General features: G+C 40.8%; 1 protein-coding gene across 2 annotated transcripts in view; it reads right to left on the bottom strand.

Annotated features, from left to right (window-relative positions):
• Positions 1 to 18594, bottom strand: part of EZR (ezrin) — a 35973-nt gene that overhangs the window by 9688 nt on the left and 7691 nt on the right. The window contains exons 2-6 of one of the 2 annotated variants that reach the window (XM_054062249.1): positions 9587 to 9670; positions 4934 to 5029; positions 3880 to 4154; positions 2934 to 3017; positions 2182 to 2328 (exon numbers count right to left, since the gene is read on the bottom strand). In XM_054062249.1, coding sequence (XP_053918224.1) covers positions 2182 to 2328; positions 2934 to 3017; positions 3880 to 4154; positions 4934 to 5029; positions 9587 to 9670 — 686 coding nt within the window. Of the gene's footprint in view, positions 1 to 2181; positions 2329 to 2933; positions 3018 to 3879; positions 4155 to 4933; positions 5030 to 9586; positions 9671 to 18594 lie in introns of those variants that run through there. The other variant, XM_009563409.2, reaches the window with a different exon arrangement.

The raw sequence follows: 18594 nt of genomic DNA, 5'->3' as shown, positions 1-18594 counted from the left end.
CAGCTCCGCACCAAGTTCTAATATTATGAGGACTTGTGTATTTGATGGCAAGTAATTCCTTTGATCCCCTCAAACCAAATATTTCAATTTTTCTGTTTAAATATATCATTATTCTTTATTCTTCACTTATCAAGGGAGGGTGCATTCCCTAGAGATAGCAGTTTGTGATAAAGAATTGTGTCTTACATAACAGAATACCAACAAGTAATCTTTCTGTCGTTATCTAACCCTTCCAATACGTGTGCCTCTGACACACACTGAAGCACTGACAATTATTTCTAGCAAATGTTTTGAAGACACAAGTAACGAATGTTTAGCAGTTAGAGAAATGTCTGTCATCATGGTGAACCACTCAAACTCTCTAAGAATCCCTTCTATGGGTCTCACTGCTTAAGGAAAAAAAAAATGGCAATTTTGGAAGAATTTGACTCATTGCCAGAGATGGAAATCTACTACACTGCACAATTTCACTGGGCCCAAGCACGAAAAACAACCTCTTGCTTTGCTTAAAATCAGACATCAAAGAATAAAATACACCCTCTCCAGAACTTTGCATTCCCTAACCTTTAGCTCAACTGCAAGATTATGCAACAGAGTGTGTAACATTAAGTACTGTAAAGAAAATTATTTGATTAGACTGATTACTCCCGCCTCCGTCGTATTAGCTTAAGTGTTTCAACCCTGGATAATACAGTGTGATGGACAACTAAAATAATTCACTTGAGTTCTACTGCAGATTCTACTCTTTAACACAGGTCAAAAAAAGCTTGAAAATACCTTGAAGTGGGACACTGACACTATTGCAGAAAAGAGGATCACCCACCTATAGTGCAGTCTCCTTTCCCTCAAGTTGAACTTCAACAAGGAAATCTTTGCTTTTACACCTTTGCCCCAGTCCCCAGATTTTGGGCATACAAATCAGAGGCGAGGTACACCTTACTATTTTTCTAGTCCTCATATGTGCCTAGAAGACTTAATTACATAGTTGGCAGTGCTACAGCAGAAACAAGCAGTTCATTCCAGCATTGTATTTGTTTTGCAAAGGCTCCCGATAGCTCTTTACAGTCAATGGCTATATTCTGTCTGCTCCTGCAGCTCGAAAAACCTGTTTTGCGTGGCCATGGTTACATAGCAAGACTTGTCATTCAAGACTGAAGTATTACATGAGTGAAACTACTTTTCTTTCAACTGACACTCCTTGTTTTCTGGGTGACAGCACATATTAGCATTGCAGAAAAGACTTGAGTTTCTCTTTGCCATTTTAACAGAAGTTCCAGAGATTGCAACCCAATTAATATTTGGGTTGCTTTTAAAGCCTTTTGAATGCAAAGATGAAATCCCTTCTACGTTACAATGATAGTTTGTTACAAGTTAGTGACATGAAACCAAGACTTGGAATGTAGGGGAGGAGGGGGTGGAAAAAAGCAGCAGTCTAGACAGCAACCTTCATATAAAAAAAAAAAAATGTCTATTTCAACTCCCCTTCAATCCTTCAGTTGTGGAGCACTAGAAAAGACCAGCAGGCTTAGACACAGCTGTTCTCACCTTCCTTTTATGTTTATTTATAGATGTAGTCTATCATTTCCCACCTGCAATCCAATTAATAATGGCTCTGCCTTTACCAGAAGGGCTGGTTAAAACTATGCACACCTTGGCAAGATCTCATTTAATTCCTCGTTCATGGTAATTATATAGGTTAACTCCGCCCTGGGCTCTGGGTGTTATCCAGCTTTGGTTTCGTGTCCACCCCATAATCCATCTTTTTCAAAACCAGGTACTTGTACACACATCTATCATTAACTTCAGTACAGGACTGGCCTTAGATGTCCCAACGCTCTGTGGACATGATACCTTATCTAGGTTCTTGTATTGTATCCATTGCTGGAATACTGGGTAACCTGACTCAAGGAAAAGCTTGGTAAACTCCTTAGTTAGGGTTCAGCTTTACAATCACGCATGGTTTATCAGATGGCATTGTACAACTGACATCTCTTTTTACACGGTAGGTAGGAAGGTCAGAAAAGTCAAGAAAGCATAAATGAAGCCCAGCTTGATCCAAAATTGGAACACGAGCAAGTTTTGAACCTTGCCCTGATCCTGTAAATGAGAAATGTCCCTTGGAACCCACACTGGCCCTCGGCCCTCGCTTTGGGAGATCAGAGTTGAAAACAAAAGCCTTACTTATCATCCTTTTCATAGATGTTGAGCCCCAAGGCGTCAACTCCCAGCCAAAGGTCAGTTCCTTTCTTATTCTTGATCTCAAAGTAGTTGATTCCATACATCTCCAGGTCTTGAGCAATCTTCAGGTATTCCAGCATGGCATTCTCTCTGGTTGAGATAGGAAGGAGAGCAGACGTCAGCTTTTCAGATCTGACTATCTCAGAAAGCACAAAGCCCTCAGAAGAAAGAAGTAACTTTTCCCAGACCAAACACAGCAGTTAAAACTGAACATTCATCATTTAGGATTCACTTCAGGAGTTAAGATATTACACCTATGAATATACACAGAGTACTCCCATTTATTGTCTCAAGGTACAGTTGGTAGGAAAGGTGTCAAACTTCCCATTTATTGTCTCAAGGTACAGTTGGTAGGAAAGGTATAGTGTCAAACTTCTCCATCTGCCAATGCAAATGCTCCAGTAAACGTAAGATTAGACACAACACCTTTATTTTTTTTAGAGTCATCACTGATACACTGCTCCTAGGTCTGGGATCTTCAGAAAGCTACCCAGGACACTGTTCTCGGCACTAGTACAAATATCCTGCTGCGTTCTACCATATGATTTGATGCTGTACTGGAAAATAAGCATCAAGAGTTCTCCCACACAGGTGACCCTTGGAGTCTATTTCGAAAGCATATAGTAGAACTGCAAGCTTAAGGTAATGAACCAGCAACAAAGTGACCAGCCTAAGCATCAATACAAAACACTTACTTGAGCATGCCACTGTGTTCAGCGTGCCACACCTGGATCCGTTCTTCCCACTGCTCTCTGGAAAGTTTGTGCTGGTCCATCACCCTACACAAGGAAAGAGATAGTTGTAAGATTAGACTTTATCTTCCACAATATTCATTGATGCCAATCTTTGTTATGATTTTCCTTACTGAAAAATCTGTCCCACCCGTGAAACTTTACTGAAACCAGAAGGAAGATTCTACTCAGCCCAAAGAGGTACTCTGCGAAGCAGAGCAATACAGAACAAACAAAAAAACCCTCTGCAAAGCCTTTCTGGTCACTGCTAGGAGACACAAGAGGCATAAGCAGAACACTGCAGAAGAACCACATACACACTGCACACACCAGAGGCAAAACAAAAGTTGGTGCCATTCCTGGAATTAGTCACTGTGCAGTGTCATCAGGAAGTGTAAACAGAAGTCATTTATCTGATAGCATGCACTCAGCCCTTGTGGGGATGGACTATGTAGACTCATGACATGTTTTCCAGATACAAGATTTTTAGGATTGTACATTAGGATTAAGGACCTTCTTCAGGGATGACACATTCTTGACTGAATTTTGCTCCTTTGTTCATTGACTGAATTTTGCTCCTTCGTTCATTCTCCATGTCAGGGGAGACATTCATACTGCCAATTACCAGCATGGCAGTAATGTTTTGGAGAGAAAAGCTTGATTCAAAAGCATGCTTCCTGTCCCTAACCAACCCAAGGAGAGAGCACAGAAACATAACTCTAATATGACAGATAGAAACAAAAGCAGGAAAAAAAAAAAAATTAAGTGTGTATTGTTCAATTTAAAAAACAACATGCTTTGAATTAAATTCCTTGCATTTAACTAGAATGCAAATTCTCAACTTTATAAACAAAGCAAAACAAACAAACAGAACAGAAGAATGGGAGACTGCATCAACCAAGTCCTTCACCTTTGGGGGATCATACGCTCTGAATTAAGGTATCCAGGCTTGTGTACATCTTTGTTGTAATCTCCAAATTTGGCCTGCACAGCATAGGAGCCGAGAAGTACTGCTGTTTCAGGAGGACAGTAGATCTCATCGCTGAGAATCCCTTCCTTCACCTGCAGGAAGAAGAGCTTCTGCGTGATGTCCTGGATCAGCTCTTCAGACACATCCTCAGGGAAGAACTTGGCACGGAATTTGAACTGGAGGGGATTCTCTTTTCTGATTTCTTGAGCGGAAACCTGAGGACAGAGGGAGGTTGTGAACAATAAAATAAACTGTGTTGACACAGAAAAATAGATTTCAGGCATTTGCCTTAAGAAACAAGTGACTGGCAACTCATTATTGGAATTGTTAATTCTGGCTGCTTACTGGTAAGACAAACAGGGGAGAAGCATTATGTTTTCCAACTAAGCCACTAAAATTCTGTTTGCACAGCAAACTGGAGAATGATTTACCATGCTGGATCAGATGGTAAACCTATCCCAGTGTTGTATGGTTTTGACATCCCCCGACATTAAACAGGCACGTCACTGCCCCATCAAAAAAACCAGTTCATACCCTCACAAGAACTCTAAGTACACAAACAAGAGCACATCAGAGGCATCAGTGCTCTGTTACAACTGCCCAGCCTCAAAGTGACCTATCTTTCTTACTAGTGCAATAATTGACCCTGTACAAGCAGAGACCGAGACCACCGCAAACTAAGAACTTCCTCCAGTCACAGCAGGAATAGCTGTTTCTACCCAACAAAGTACAATATCAAGCCGATGCTATACATCCAACAAACACTACAAATCTTTCTACAATTCACAGAGAAAGAAAGGGCAAACACCACCACGCCACACCTCATCATTTCATTCCCATGGAGGTCACAAAGTTCTCTATAAATAATCCTGGAGTTATGAGCACTGAGGAACAATCAACAACAGGTACAAGGTTAATAAAGTTGCAACCAGTAACACATCAGGAATCGTGTAAGCTTTAACCTTTGTTCAGCAATTAGCCAGGAATCTGTTACCTTTTTGTCAAGCTTCAGCCAAGTCTGGAATCCTTTGTTGTCCACATACTGAAGACCAAAGTACCACACTTCTCGCAAACCTATGGTTTTAACCACCTGCAACAGAATTGTCAAAAGAAAAAAATTATTTAGGTAACAGTTCACTTGGAGTTCAGCTATCCTATCCTCTCAAGTCCTACATCACCTGCAGGCAGCCTAAACCCATTTATGTGGCATCTCTTAATTTCATCTTGTAGACAAAGATATACAGCTGCCACAGTACATGATAGCACGGCACATGCTAAGCTACTTGTCCCACCCAGTTCCTAGGAAAAGACGATTCTGGGGAAACCAGGAGAGACAAATAGGGCAAGTGACAGGTCACCAACTGCTAGACTGGTACAGTGGCAGCAGGTGGGGCTTCTGCTTGCTTTTATCTACTGGCCCTTCTTAAAACTGTACTTGGTGAAGCAGATGAGTTACCTCTGTCACCAAAGCTTATGGCAGTCAGATGGTCTGTAATGGTGTCAGTACTACCTACAGCTAGTTCGCAGTACTAATGGCTCAAGTGATCTTGTCTGCCCGTCACCAAAGATTATTCGGCTGGAGGAAGCAACTGAAGGATGCTTCACACAGCTGATGCAGCAAGATCCCTGTGCAGTTTTGACACTTAAAACAAGCTGTGAGTATTCTCAGTCAAGGGAAATCTGGTTTTTAAATTTGCAAAACGGCTGAAGGACAGAATATATTGATGACCCAACAGTACAACAAATTTCATTTCATATATTGTAAATACTAAGCAGAAGAAAGATCCACAAACACCATCTGTGGACTGAACGGCACACTTGCTAGTGAAAATAGTTCTGTTTCTTTTCCTCAGTGAAGGACATAGCCTAACAAGTTCTTGACGTCCTCCTACCCTTGATCACCTGTTCTTGCAGACGGGAGTTTGCTGTCAGCTCATCTGTATGCAAGACTCTGCTCTAGACAGAGTCAAGATCTCGAATGATCCACTACGTGCATATCTGGACAACCTCCTTGATGTTACTTGCAGAGTAGCCCCTCCAAAAGTGACATAGATATCACCATAGGAAGCTAAACTGTACGGAAGGCAAGAGCTTTTTAAAACTACTTTGCAAGTTAGGAAAGTGTGACAGACTTGAGAGGGTATTAACAGCTGCTTCAATAAGTCTAAGAGCTCAATCAAGGATCTGTTCCGCCCTTCCCATTTACAGTAGTGCGGGAGACACTCTGGCTGGAGAGCAGACTTGAGACAGACAATGATTTTAGGATAATCAGTTTGTGCTGTAGTTTTCCTCAAATTCTCTTAATGGTGAGCTAGAAGCCAGCAGTCTGTATCTGGAAGCCAAAGCTTCCTGGCGTTGGTAAGGGAGATTGGTGCATTTTCCCCTTTCTCTTCAGCACTTCGAGGATTACTGTTAGTCTGATGTTGAATAACAAGGAATCTATAAAGTTTAGTAATACAGGCAGACCAAGACAATTGCATGGTAGCATGAAAAATGTCACTAAGGAAATAAAATTTTTAATTATAAGCAGGTCAGTGCATTAAGGAAATCAGACACCTTCATAGCTAGACACTATTGCCTGTAGTCAGCAGGCTTTGGTTTTTATACTCTATTTCAGCAGGGCCATAAGTAACTAGTTGTACCTAACTAGAATTTATGTGAAAAAAGACCCCAGCCAAACAAATGAAAAAAACCCAACCACCCTAACTTTTAAAGACAAGCTGGGATCTGAAAATACTTCAGCCTTTACCTGACTAAAATTCCTTTTCCCTTCTCCCCTTAAGTGGCTCGTTTCACCACAGAACAGACAAGATTTGACAGTTAAATATGTTTTTAGAAGGGTCAGAACTGGGGTTTACTCCATCTAGCAGAAAAGCAGGGGTATGTTGAGCGAGGGACTTCCTATTGCACAAAAAAGTGTTGCAACTTTGTAAAAATAGAGAGTTGCATAAATGAAGCGGTTATCAGGTGATTATTTCTGAATGTCTCTTACAACAGAAAAAAGTATGCTTTTTCTATAAATCAAGCTAGAAAGCTTGCAGAAGTTACCCCTCGAGCTGTTAGCAAAACCTAAAGTTGAGGAGGGAGAAAATAAGCAAAACTTCACAATTTGACCATTTGAGTTCCAGTACAAAGAACAAAGACATGAATATTTTAGCCTGCATTCTGGGAAGTGGTTTGTAAACTTCCTCTGTAACAAAACAAGGAAGAACCAAGAACCAAGGCATTATATTCAAGATGGGAGACACCTCCCCTGCCCCTAAAATGCATGAAGCAGCAAATATTAAGTCTGCCCATTCACCCCAGAAACCCACTCACTCCCAGAAACTGCCAGTGGCACACTCTCCTCCATCTGACGGCACGCAACTGCCTGGGAGGTACTCCAGCCAGCTGCAGAGGCCACTGTGTTGGTTCTTGGGACACCTTGGACCATTGCAACATAAAACACAGGTCTAGGTTAAGTGAAGCCGAGCTCAACATTCACATGTTTCCACCATTTTCCCCCCTTTTACAGAAAGGGAGCTATACCCCACTTTACATGCAGGATATACTTATGCTAACAAAGCCTAAAGCACAAGGGGAATTCCAGAGCAGTTTTGATAGCTGTCTTTTAAAACTAGGTGGCTTCTTCAATGTCCTGTTCCCCCACAGAGGTTCTGCAGTTCAAGCTGGGCCACTCCTCATACCTGTGAAAACCTGCTGCTTCCGTAGGCTTTATCTGAGTGTAAACTCCAGCTCAAATAAGTGCCCAGTAAAAGGCTTGCACAGCAGAAGGGAAGAGAGGTTTTTGGAACAGTTGCAGCTAAACATACAGTCTTCGCCCTCCCCAGTTTTGTGCTGCAGACTTCTACCTATCTCTTGATATGCAGAAATGCACCTCCACAAGGTATGGACTATGGATAAGAATTTGCAGTCATGGGTTTTAAACCCAAACCATAGGATGTAAGGAGCAAATCTTCATGAGGTCATAGTGTATCCCAATTGTGCAGTAAGGGCTGAAACAGGCAGTCTTCAGAAATCCAGAACTACCTAGACAGCAAGATAAAACTACCCTGGATTTGAAGCTATGCATCTTTTCCTGCGTTCTCAGGATTTTGTGCTTCTGGAGGTCAAGACAGTATAATAGTTTCTCTACTGTCAGAGATGACTCTAACTGATGTAAACAATAGTGAATATATGAGGGGGGGAAAAAAGTCCTTACTGAATCCTTGTCATACGGAACACAAGACATACTTACACTACCTGATCTAAGGCACTGCTTTTAAAACCTATTTTTTTGTAATTTGGATTTTTGTACCCCAAGAAATGAAGCCTCAGTTCTCTATTTTGAGTTAACATGGAAGAGGTTGTGAGAGGAGGTTACCCTCATACAAGGGTGATCAGCAGTGAATGGAAGGTCAAACATCAAACGGTGGTTCCATAAAAATGCAGGTTTCATATGCACTTCATTAAATTTCCAGTCAACATGTTTGTTCCACATCAGTAATAATCAGAAGGAATTAATAATTTGGTTTCCTCCTTTCACTCCCTCCAAGAATCAAATAGAAGTTTTTTGTTAAGTGTTTGGTTTCTGTGGGTTTAGCTATCTCACCGAAACAAGAAACGTACTAACAAAAACTTAGAAGGAATGGGCATTGTTTAGCTGGTTCTGTTACTTGAGTTAAAGCTCAACCACCCTTTGCTATCAGGCTAGCAAGGGACAAGGGGAGAAGTACAAAAGAATTGCTATAGCACTTTGTAAACAGCTTAACATGTGTAACTGATGTCTACATAAGTAAATTCTTAGTTTTCAGCATTCCAGCAGGAAAAAGCTTTTTTATTTTCTACACTACAGAACAGTAAATTGATTTTTTTTTTTCTGCTGAAGTCCAGGCCTTATTTCAGTTTTATAAAAGAAAGCTCCTTCAGAAAAGGATAATAAAGTTTTACAAAGTGCTTTATGGTTTATTTCAGTTGTCTTTATCTGACCTTTGTAGGTCCATCTCCAAACAGACCTGTACATTATTTTTCCTGCTACTGCATTAACAACAGTAAGGGGGAAGAGTCTTGGCTACTCATGCTCTCCACTCCACTGGGAACCCCCAGGGGAGGCTGGACAAGTGTCTGCTCCACCCTGCTGTGCAGAGGCTCCTTTCAAGGCATATTGCTATAGTTGCTGCATGGAAATCAAACTTCTCTGGTTTTCCGGTACTTTAGCAAACTTGAACACCTCTGGCAAGTGGCTACCTACAACTCAGCTTCTGAATGAACGCAGCTATGCCTATACCTTCGCTGGCCATTTGAAGACCTGATTCTGAAGGGTTTTATCCACAGGGACACAATTTCAACTTTAGAATTTAAATAAACAATAGCTAAGCTGTAAGCAAGAGGTGCATTTTTAAATGCTACCTATGCTGCTGAAACATTTCAGATCCTTTATGACACTGCTAGGAAGACATGTTTCCCTGGAACATCATGTACCTGCAAGGATTTTTTGCTTTTTTCTTTTACTGTGATGGGATTTAGGGGTCATAGTTCAAACCAGGGCCCTGAGATTAGAAGGTGGAGAGAAGAAAGGTAGGATTGGAATCCAGTCTTAAGAAAACACTGTAGTCTGAAATGCACTCCAAGCTTAAACAACAAGAGCCCATACCAATCCTTCACTGACCTGGTCAAACAGCTGCTTGCCTGTAGTGTTTGGCTGGATGGCAAACTCCAGCTCTGCATCCATAGTAACAACTCGAACATTGATCTAAGGAGAAAAACAAAAAGCATTGTTTAAGACGTACTGAAAGCTGTTTCTTGGTGTTAACACAGTACTTTGTGTACAATACCATCTCCACACTTTGATGCACTACCGTAACCTCCATAATATACACACTTAAGCCCCAATGAGATTTGTGTTATCGCACCAGCCAACGTAATTGAGGACTGACTTTGCTGTCTTATCTAGATCTCTGTAGGTTTTCCTACTCAACACAGGATTGGACTGAGCCTGGTTAAATGAGAGGGCATTTTAGAGTTGACTGTTTCCAAGCCTAAACCCCCTTGGAATGAGAGCTCCTGTGAGTGCACAGCATAGCTGCCTGCGGGCCATCCCTTGGATTACATAAGGCTCTAATGACTAAATTAAATTTAAGACTTATAATTTAACTTCCATTTATATTAGAGCTGGAATTAATCTGAGGTTTTAAAGGCAAAAGGCTGCAGATTATTCTTATGAAGTGCAATCAGCATTAACCTGATAAAGCTTCATTCTTTTCATAAAAACCTACTTAGCACATAAAGCCAGCAGTTACACATACTGAATGACGCTATAGGGCGAGAGTTCACCAAGCTATTGCTGTTAGTGAAGAAATAACATAACCAGATTTACGGCAATGGCAGGAATAGACTGCAACACAGAGGTTAGTCTTGCATGCATAAGGCAAGAGTGTTAAATGACTAGAAAAAGTGTATTAGCAGTTAATCTGGAGACAAAAGCAGCCACTAAGCTTGCAGGGAACAGCATAGGGACCAGCAAAACGGCAGATCAGGAAAGGATTATCTCTCAACTGTTCTGACTACTTGCAATGTTACACTGTGTCTCAAAAAAAAAAAAAAAAAAAAACCACAACATCCCAAAACAAATTCAAAAAACCAAACAAACTGGGATGATCCCGTAATATAGTTCTACAAACACTTCAGACTTTTAGCTTGGCATTTTAAACAAAAGGGAAGAAAAAGTGGACATGCAGATCCAAGGCCATACAACAGGTATGCCATGCAGAGAAAATTTCATTACATTTCCCTGACATTTTATAAATGTCATGTCACAGAAAGCCAGAGCTGACAGACCAGGCGAGCCTCCTACAGCTGCGGCACTGGTGCCCAGCACAGAAACACACATTTGAAGAAATGAAGAGGGGCAGAAGAAGAATAGAATCACTTACTACAAACCCTTGAAACTGCAGCATTTTCTAGCCACATAATTATGTATACTTAAACTCTAGGATAAATGTCAGGTAAAACAATGTTACAGTTAGCACAGAACTGTGAATAAAACAAGTTGCCTCAGCTAGTTGTAGTCAAATACATAAGAAATGTTTGTGTTCTTTTTTTAGTAAGACATGAAGGCATTCTGCCTTTTAGCCTTTAGAAAGTTGTTTCTTTCTCCTGCTCTCTCCAAGGTGACAAGAGGACCCTCCTACAGAAAGATGACTGAAGGCAGTTTCCAAGTCATGGAACCCCAGAACTAAACCAGAGAAGATGACTACTGATGTGCCCTGTCACTTCCAAGCTGTATTTCTAATTCTAAAGCAGTTGTCCCTACAGAAGCAACAAGAAAGAGCAAGCAAGAAAAGTTTTCAAAAAGCTCCTTTCCCAGCTGCAGCATTTGGGGTTCATAATGAAGCATGTACTTATGCTTATGGCTTTCCGCTTGTGCCTCAAGAACCAAAGATTTCCCAAATAGTGTTTCCAGTGTAGCAAGGAAGGGAAATTCAGATACCAAGCTCTCAGGAACAGGAGGACTGCAGTTCAAAGATGTGACCTTAAAAAGCTCCTGGTGCTTAATCCCTCTCAACAATAAATCCCTAATCATATTCTAATCCCCTTCTACCCCCTTGCAAGAAAACATATGCTTTTAATCCACAGTTTTGTATTGTGCAAGTTATTTGTGCTTCTGGTTGAAACACCACAGCAGACGTGAAAAAAAAAAATCACTTTACAAGCTAAAGAACTTGAACCAGCAAACCTGCAGTATGGCTGACCACAAAATTCCAGCTAGTACAAGTACCTTCATCTTGTACTTTATTTTCTAAATGGTTATCTGCTACTAAAAAACACTGTAAACTCCCTAATCTAGATGAATACCTTGTATTACTCCAACCCTAAAAGATCTTTCTGGATACAGCCCCATTTCTAAAGCATCAGCTACATAACAAGCTATTTTGTGCTAAAGCCATCTACCTGCTACATCTTTCAAGAATTATTTTAGTTAACTATTAAGGCCAAAAATTGAAGTCGTCTGCTTTCCACTTCAGTCATTTAAAGGCATAAGCAAGAACATGAGCCACGCAGGAACACATTTATTTGGTTATCCAAAAAGCCTTCGAGGACATTTCAGGTGTGTGATAAAGGTTAGTTTGTGTTCTTAAAGGGCTGAACAACCAGCAGGATACAGAGAAATCCCCTGGTATGCCCTCAGACAAGCTGCTAGCCACAGGACAGGCAGAGCAAGAAAAGAGAGGGCCCCAAACAGTTGTCACTTCAATGACTCCTTCCCGCCATATTAAGTCCTCTTGCTTATGTTTCTCAGCTCCAAACCTTGGCTTCGATTTCAAGAACAGCATAATGGTTTTAACACTGGTTCTAAACGGATGTCCAACAACCACTCCACACAAGCTTTTAACCAAGAGAAGCTGCTAGTGAAACAGGCAAACAGATCTTAACCCACTCGAAACCCTGGTTTAGACTGTCTGGGGAAACCTTCATTTCTGTCAGGCTGTGAGACAATCAGTTTGGCATTCAGATCACCGCACATGAAACTCTCCATGGTGCCCAGATGATTAAATCAAAACCCAAGGAGCTAACCAATTCAAGATATAGTTAGGAAGGAAAACGGGGAATAACTCAAACTAATTTCTATCAGCAACAAAACCAGCAAGACAGTTAAGATAACTTCCCCAAGTGAAGCCCTGTTAACCTACACAAGCTGCTTGTGTAGGCAAGGCAGGTCATTTGTAAGGTCGCTACGAAATCCTAGAAGTACCCCAGGACAAAACCAAAGCCATAACCAAAAATAAAGCACTTTTTAATTGTTCCAGAACACAGGTGCATGGAAGAGGGAGAAAAGCACATGGCTGTTAGACGTCAAATAAGGTGTTTTAAACGCACACAGCATGCTAAAAATCCCAGTCAGTAAAATGTAACTTCACTTTTCAATAGGCCGATGCCATAACTAATAAAGATTATACTTATGTTTAAGACTAATATACTTAAAATGAATGACAAATAGGGCCTTAGGTGGTTTGCTTGTGTGTACACAAATATTACAGAACAAGGTTTTCCTCTTCCCTTGTCTTTGGATGCATAAAATTGCTAACAAATTTGATCCAGAGGGGGAAAAACATGCTCTTGAAAACGCAATACCATTTGCACAAAAAGGAAAAAAAAAAAAACCTCCATTAATCATAAGAGACAACAGAAACTGACTCACTCACTACACTGAATGACTGAACCAAGACTTAGTACTGTCCAAGGTGGACTGTAACGTCACCCACATTTCCAACTGGGACAAAAGAGTGGAAGTAAGATGAAAGACTGAACTGGAGAGAAACTCATATATTGTTTAAATAATTGTAATACCATAGAAAGCTCTTTTACTAGAAGTTACAGTAGTTATAATGGGATCTTCCTTGCTTTAGCAATGTCCTCAAGTCATGCGTTTGTTCTTACATTTTTGGTGGGTTTTTTTTTTTTGTCAAGACAACATCTCATCTAATGCTACATCAGTAGATCAATGTATGGGACACAGCAGCCTTTCAAAGACTGTGCACCATACAGTATCTAACTTGGAAAATTGAAGTGCAATTTGAAAATCATTCAAAAAACATTGTGTCTTATGGAGAGAATGCATTTCCAACCAGCTGAGTGCAACACCTCCTGTAAGATCCAAGACCTAAACAGGAACCCAAGATAACACTGCTTTTTCAAATGCTTCCTCTCACAAATGCCCCCATCTCCAGGTGTGTTGGACACCATGCATGCACAGGTATTTGCAGCTCCCCTGCAAAACATCCTACACTGAAGGGGAAAAGGCCAGGAGAGCAGAAAAAAAAAAGAAATCCACAGCCCTCACATACAGTAAGCCAACAAGGATATTTTGCATTCTGATGCATGAAATCTAATAATCCTTATGTTCACCTGCATAATAAAATAGTTCAGTGAAACCATGAACTTGTGCAAGTCGCTTAAAATACCATACAATTTATTTCCAGTCAATACATAAGATAAAGGGCAGTAAATACCAACTTTTACCCATATACACCTGACAAACCAGTACTTAACCGTGTTGCCTATCATTACCATTATGCAGCTCTAAATGCCTCAGACCATGCTCAGGAATGTTTTCTTCCTCTTTCCAAGGAGGGATAAAGACCAAAGTCTCTTAAATAGCAGGTTTACAAGTGCAAATGTTAGTGAAGTGTCTTTCCAAGTGGTGACAATTAACAGTATCACAGTGGTGAAACCAAGATAGGCATACCTTCTCTCTTCAGTCACTGATGTCTGGAAATCCCAGGCAAGTAGGTACTGCACGTAGGCAGTTCAACCGCATAGCACAGAGGGGATAAGGGGTTTTGAAGTGCTGCACCTGCACAGAACATACTATGAAAAACAGCATGCAGACCTGTTAAGAGTTTCCTGCACGTACTCAAATTGACTGTATAGTACATAGATGTGCTTGTGCTGAAGGAATACGAAGGAATGTGTCTTAACAACAAATGAGAGAAAGCAGTGGTATTAAGAATACTGCTAAGAAAGCAGTAGTATTGCACTCTTCCACCACACAAGAAATAACTACTATTGGACTTGTAACAAGTAACAGAGAAGCTTTTTGCCCCCAGCTGCAATGCATCTGTGCAGGCAAAGCAATCTCATTTCACTCTTAGCCACCAGATCAGTTCACAGATGCATGTGGTGATGAGGTATCTGGTACAAGGAAAAGCAATTTCACATACCAGCATCAGAAGGGCACCGAAACTGCTCTCCATTTCTCCACATTCTATGCATTAGTGTTCATTGGTTCGAGGTCCAACAATAAGGAAAGATATTGTGCTAACCGGTGGAGTAATTGTAATTGCAGCTCCTGGAAACTATGCTGGAAAAATTTTCAACTTTGATTAAGGAAAAAAATTCTAGAAGCTTGAGAGCTCAGAGCTGACCTGCTAACAACACTTCAGTGTTTGCATTTCTCCATCTTCCACAAATTACTTAAGTCAACAATTTGTTGTTCAGAGACTGTGGACATGAGAGCACAGCTCTGGGAGGGTCCAAGGAAAATAATCCAAGCAACTGGAGAGATATTAGTTCAATTTATTATAATATACTTCAGTATTTATGAACACCATGTCAAGAACACGGCACTTAAAGCCGGTTCTGTTTCTTTGCTGACAAAATAACCTGCCTAAGGAATTAAACCTCATGAGTAACATACTTCATGCGTCCCATACAACACACACCAGGCATACAAATCTGAGCCACATGAAATTACAACTGAATGACAAGTTGTGCACCTTAATTCTCCATAGCTTCTGTCAAAGCAGGAGACAATACCAAGCAAATGATCAATTCTCTTCACTGCTGCAGGACTGCCAAAGCACAACTTCCCTCCCAGCTGGGCTCAGCACCTTCATCTTGCTGCAGCTACTGGGGGGACACACTCTGACCTTTTCACGGCAGGCCAAGGTATTGAAAGGGCAATGTGAATGTTGTAGGGTGAACGGAGTAAGAAAATACAGTTAAGTATTCTCATGGTCTCTGAAAGACAGAGGGCACTTTCAAGTTCACAAACAGCACCTAGTCAAGAGCAAAAAAATTCTTTAGAAGAACATGGCTGGAATTCAAAGAACTTGGTAGGTCTGAGAAATAGTTACAGGTGTTACGTTTGAAGGGGTGACAACAGACAAGAGGCAGATGAAGAGATGAACAAATGACAGGCTTGCAAACAATAGGCTACAGCAGGAGTGTAGACAAGGATGTGGTCTATTATAATCCCTAGAGAAACACCACATTTCCTGGTGCAATGCTATTGCATAGAGGGGGGGAAAAATTACATTCTTGAGTGTATTTGTCACCGGAAACATTTTAGAAGGTGACTATTCTGTTCTGCTTGCCTGATGACTTGCCATTTGGAATGCTGCCACAGAAATTTGAATACTTCTTTCGGAAGGGAGCAAGTTAATGAAGGAAAGTCTGCTCTAATCTGTACGTCAGGTGTCTTGAGGTTGGTCGAGGTGATTTTATTTCAGTTTTTTTTTTTGTTGTTTCAACTGGTGTTGATTTGTTAGCATGGCACTGATCAATTCCAAATGGAAGTCCTCTGAAACACAGTATGTTTATAGAAAATAACAACAACTTTTAAACCCATGAGATAAAAAAAAAAGCAACCACCAAATCCCCTTCTTATTTTGCAACCCCCGGTAATGGGAAAAGAAACAATCGCTGTAGGGGTAAGATACTGGGATAATATATAAGCACTGTCATTCAGCCTTCAGAAAATACAGGTTTAAGTCCTCCTCAGTGCTACATTTTTATAATTTAAAGGATAGTGAAGAAGCTAAAATGAGCAAGCAAATTAAACCCCTGCAATTTTTCTTCTGTGGGAAGGAAAAACCAATTCCTATGAGAGTAGGAGAGACATGTACAGCACAACACTGAAGAATGCCTTTCAGCAAGGACCTCACGCTCCTCACTCATCTGCTCCCATGCCAGAATCCTTTCTGCGCTATCTGCCCAACACCTACCACTTCAGAGAGGGCAGTGGCAGCACAGCAAAATAGTGCTGAATGTTCCCTTCCACACTGTGGAGTATACAGTTTGCTGACAAGAGACTAAACAGCCTGAGAAATCACTGCACTGAGAAATCAGTTCAGGAAACATGAATAGGTGGTGGCCTCATTGGCATCCATTCGACTGACAAGGCAAGCTCACTGCACCCATTCAACTGACCCAGTTTCTCAGCATACCGTGTTAAATCAAACTCTACTGCAAACCAAAGGACTCATTCCATTTCAAATCTCATTGTGTTAAACACTGCTTCCTCATTGCAAATAAATGGGAACATTAAGTCCCGTTCCACTGGAATTTCTCTATGAAGCAGAGTTAGGTACTGCTGCCTTCACAACAGGTAACAGTAGAGTTCAGTAGGCTGGTCTTTGTTCCTGAAAACCTTACTCATATTCCCAGAAGAGGGGGAAAATGCCACTTAGGGTTAATACAGCTGTATATAATAATCTAGAAGCTAGCAATTACTTCAAAACTGTCCAGCATGGATGTTAGCTTTAACTACTAGCCAACTTCAATGCAGCAGCTTCTACAATCATTATCTTTTTCGGTAGTAATCCTCAGTATTTAAGGAGCAATAACTGTATGAGCTGTACACTCTTTCCTAACAAGGAGACTGCATCATTCTGTCTCAAGTTAGAAAGAAGCTGAAAAACTGAAAGAGTTGGAGGCCTTTTTCAAATTTTAAAATTAATATTTTCAACTGTAAAGTCACTGAGGGACAGCCCCATATTCTGGCAACACATAAAGCAATGCAGCTTAAGCCTGAAAGGCCCTAGGGTACTGCCCTTAAACAAAACCCTGCGTTTTCATGCAAAACACTTGCTCTTACTTTCTGTGAGATGTAGGAACAGTTCCCTCTGAACACAGACACTTTAGGAAGGAGCAGCAGGGTTTACGGTGGGTGTTCTGTTGAAATACATTAGCATTCACTTTAAAGACTCTTTGATGCTGTACAATGCTCTATTAGCATTGCCAGAATTATCTCTGTACGAACAGCAATCTGTTCTTTGAAGAGAGATCACACAGCCAGTGACAGCAGGCTCAGCTCGGCTGCTTGGATGAGCCATTTGCCCTCAACGGATGTTAGGATGGATTTAGAAACATAGACTGCAACAACAATATGTCCTTTGTACATGAAGGATAAAAACAGAGGGAAGCTACAGGCCACTGGATGAAACTCCTTCATACACAGACTATTTTATCATGACAGCTGTTGCATCTAATTAAACATAATGAAGTTGTGAGACTAAACATGAATTTTAAAGCAAGTCCCACAACCAATCCTCAAATAAGCTTTATCTCATGAAGCCACTCAAGAGTGCAGAACGAATCCAATCACCTTTTGTGGTCTTCCATCAGAAACATCAGCATGAGGCCAAGTGCAGATAATACAGAGGTATAAGATTTCAAATTTTATTATAATTTCAGTCTTAAACGATTTAACATCTCCAACATTTAATAAGTCAGCTACATAAAGTAATATGATCCTTCTGCAATCTCATCAATGGAAAATAAAAAAATAACTCAGTACCTTAGAACATATACACCATTTCATATCCTTGCTTGTCTTTTTCATTTGTAAATGACAAGCACACAACAATTCACACAAAACTTGAACTCTACAGTACCAAGTCACAACACACAGGGGCAGGGTCCAAAAGCATGAATAATCTAAACACAAGTTATAATAGCCTCAGAGCTTCCCTGGAGCCTGAGTACTAATATTGGTGCATTCCATCCCAGTGCTTATGCAGAGGCATAAGTTCTAGAGAGCAACGTGCATGGAAAACCCAGAGGCATTCCAAAGAGGTCAGAAGTCCAAGATATTCATCTGGAGATCAGGCAACAATGAGCCTGCCAGCACACAGGTCTCAACACTTTCAATTGTCTCTGTACGAACAGCACCAGCACAATGAACAATGACTGTTATTCTGAAGTGGAAGCATGGCACGTTGCAAGAGCAAGGTGGTCTCTGTGACACAAGGAGAATCTACAATTTACTCTCTTCACAGGATCATAAGCTAAGAGTTTAATTGGACCAAGAACCAACTGTTGGAGAAGTTCTCAACAACTGTACCCTTCCCAGATGGCGACATTACAGGATATGAAGTAGTATTTTCATCAGAT

The sequence above is a fragment of the Cuculus canorus genome, chromosome 3 (assembly GCF_017976375.1).
Source record: "Cuculus canorus isolate bCucCan1 chromosome 3, bCucCan1.pri, whole genome shotgun sequence".
In the NCBI taxonomy this organism is placed as follows: Eukaryota; Metazoa; Chordata; class Aves; order Cuculiformes; family Cuculidae; genus Cuculus; species Cuculus canorus.
This window is presented reverse-complemented; position numbering and strand designations above follow the sequence as displayed.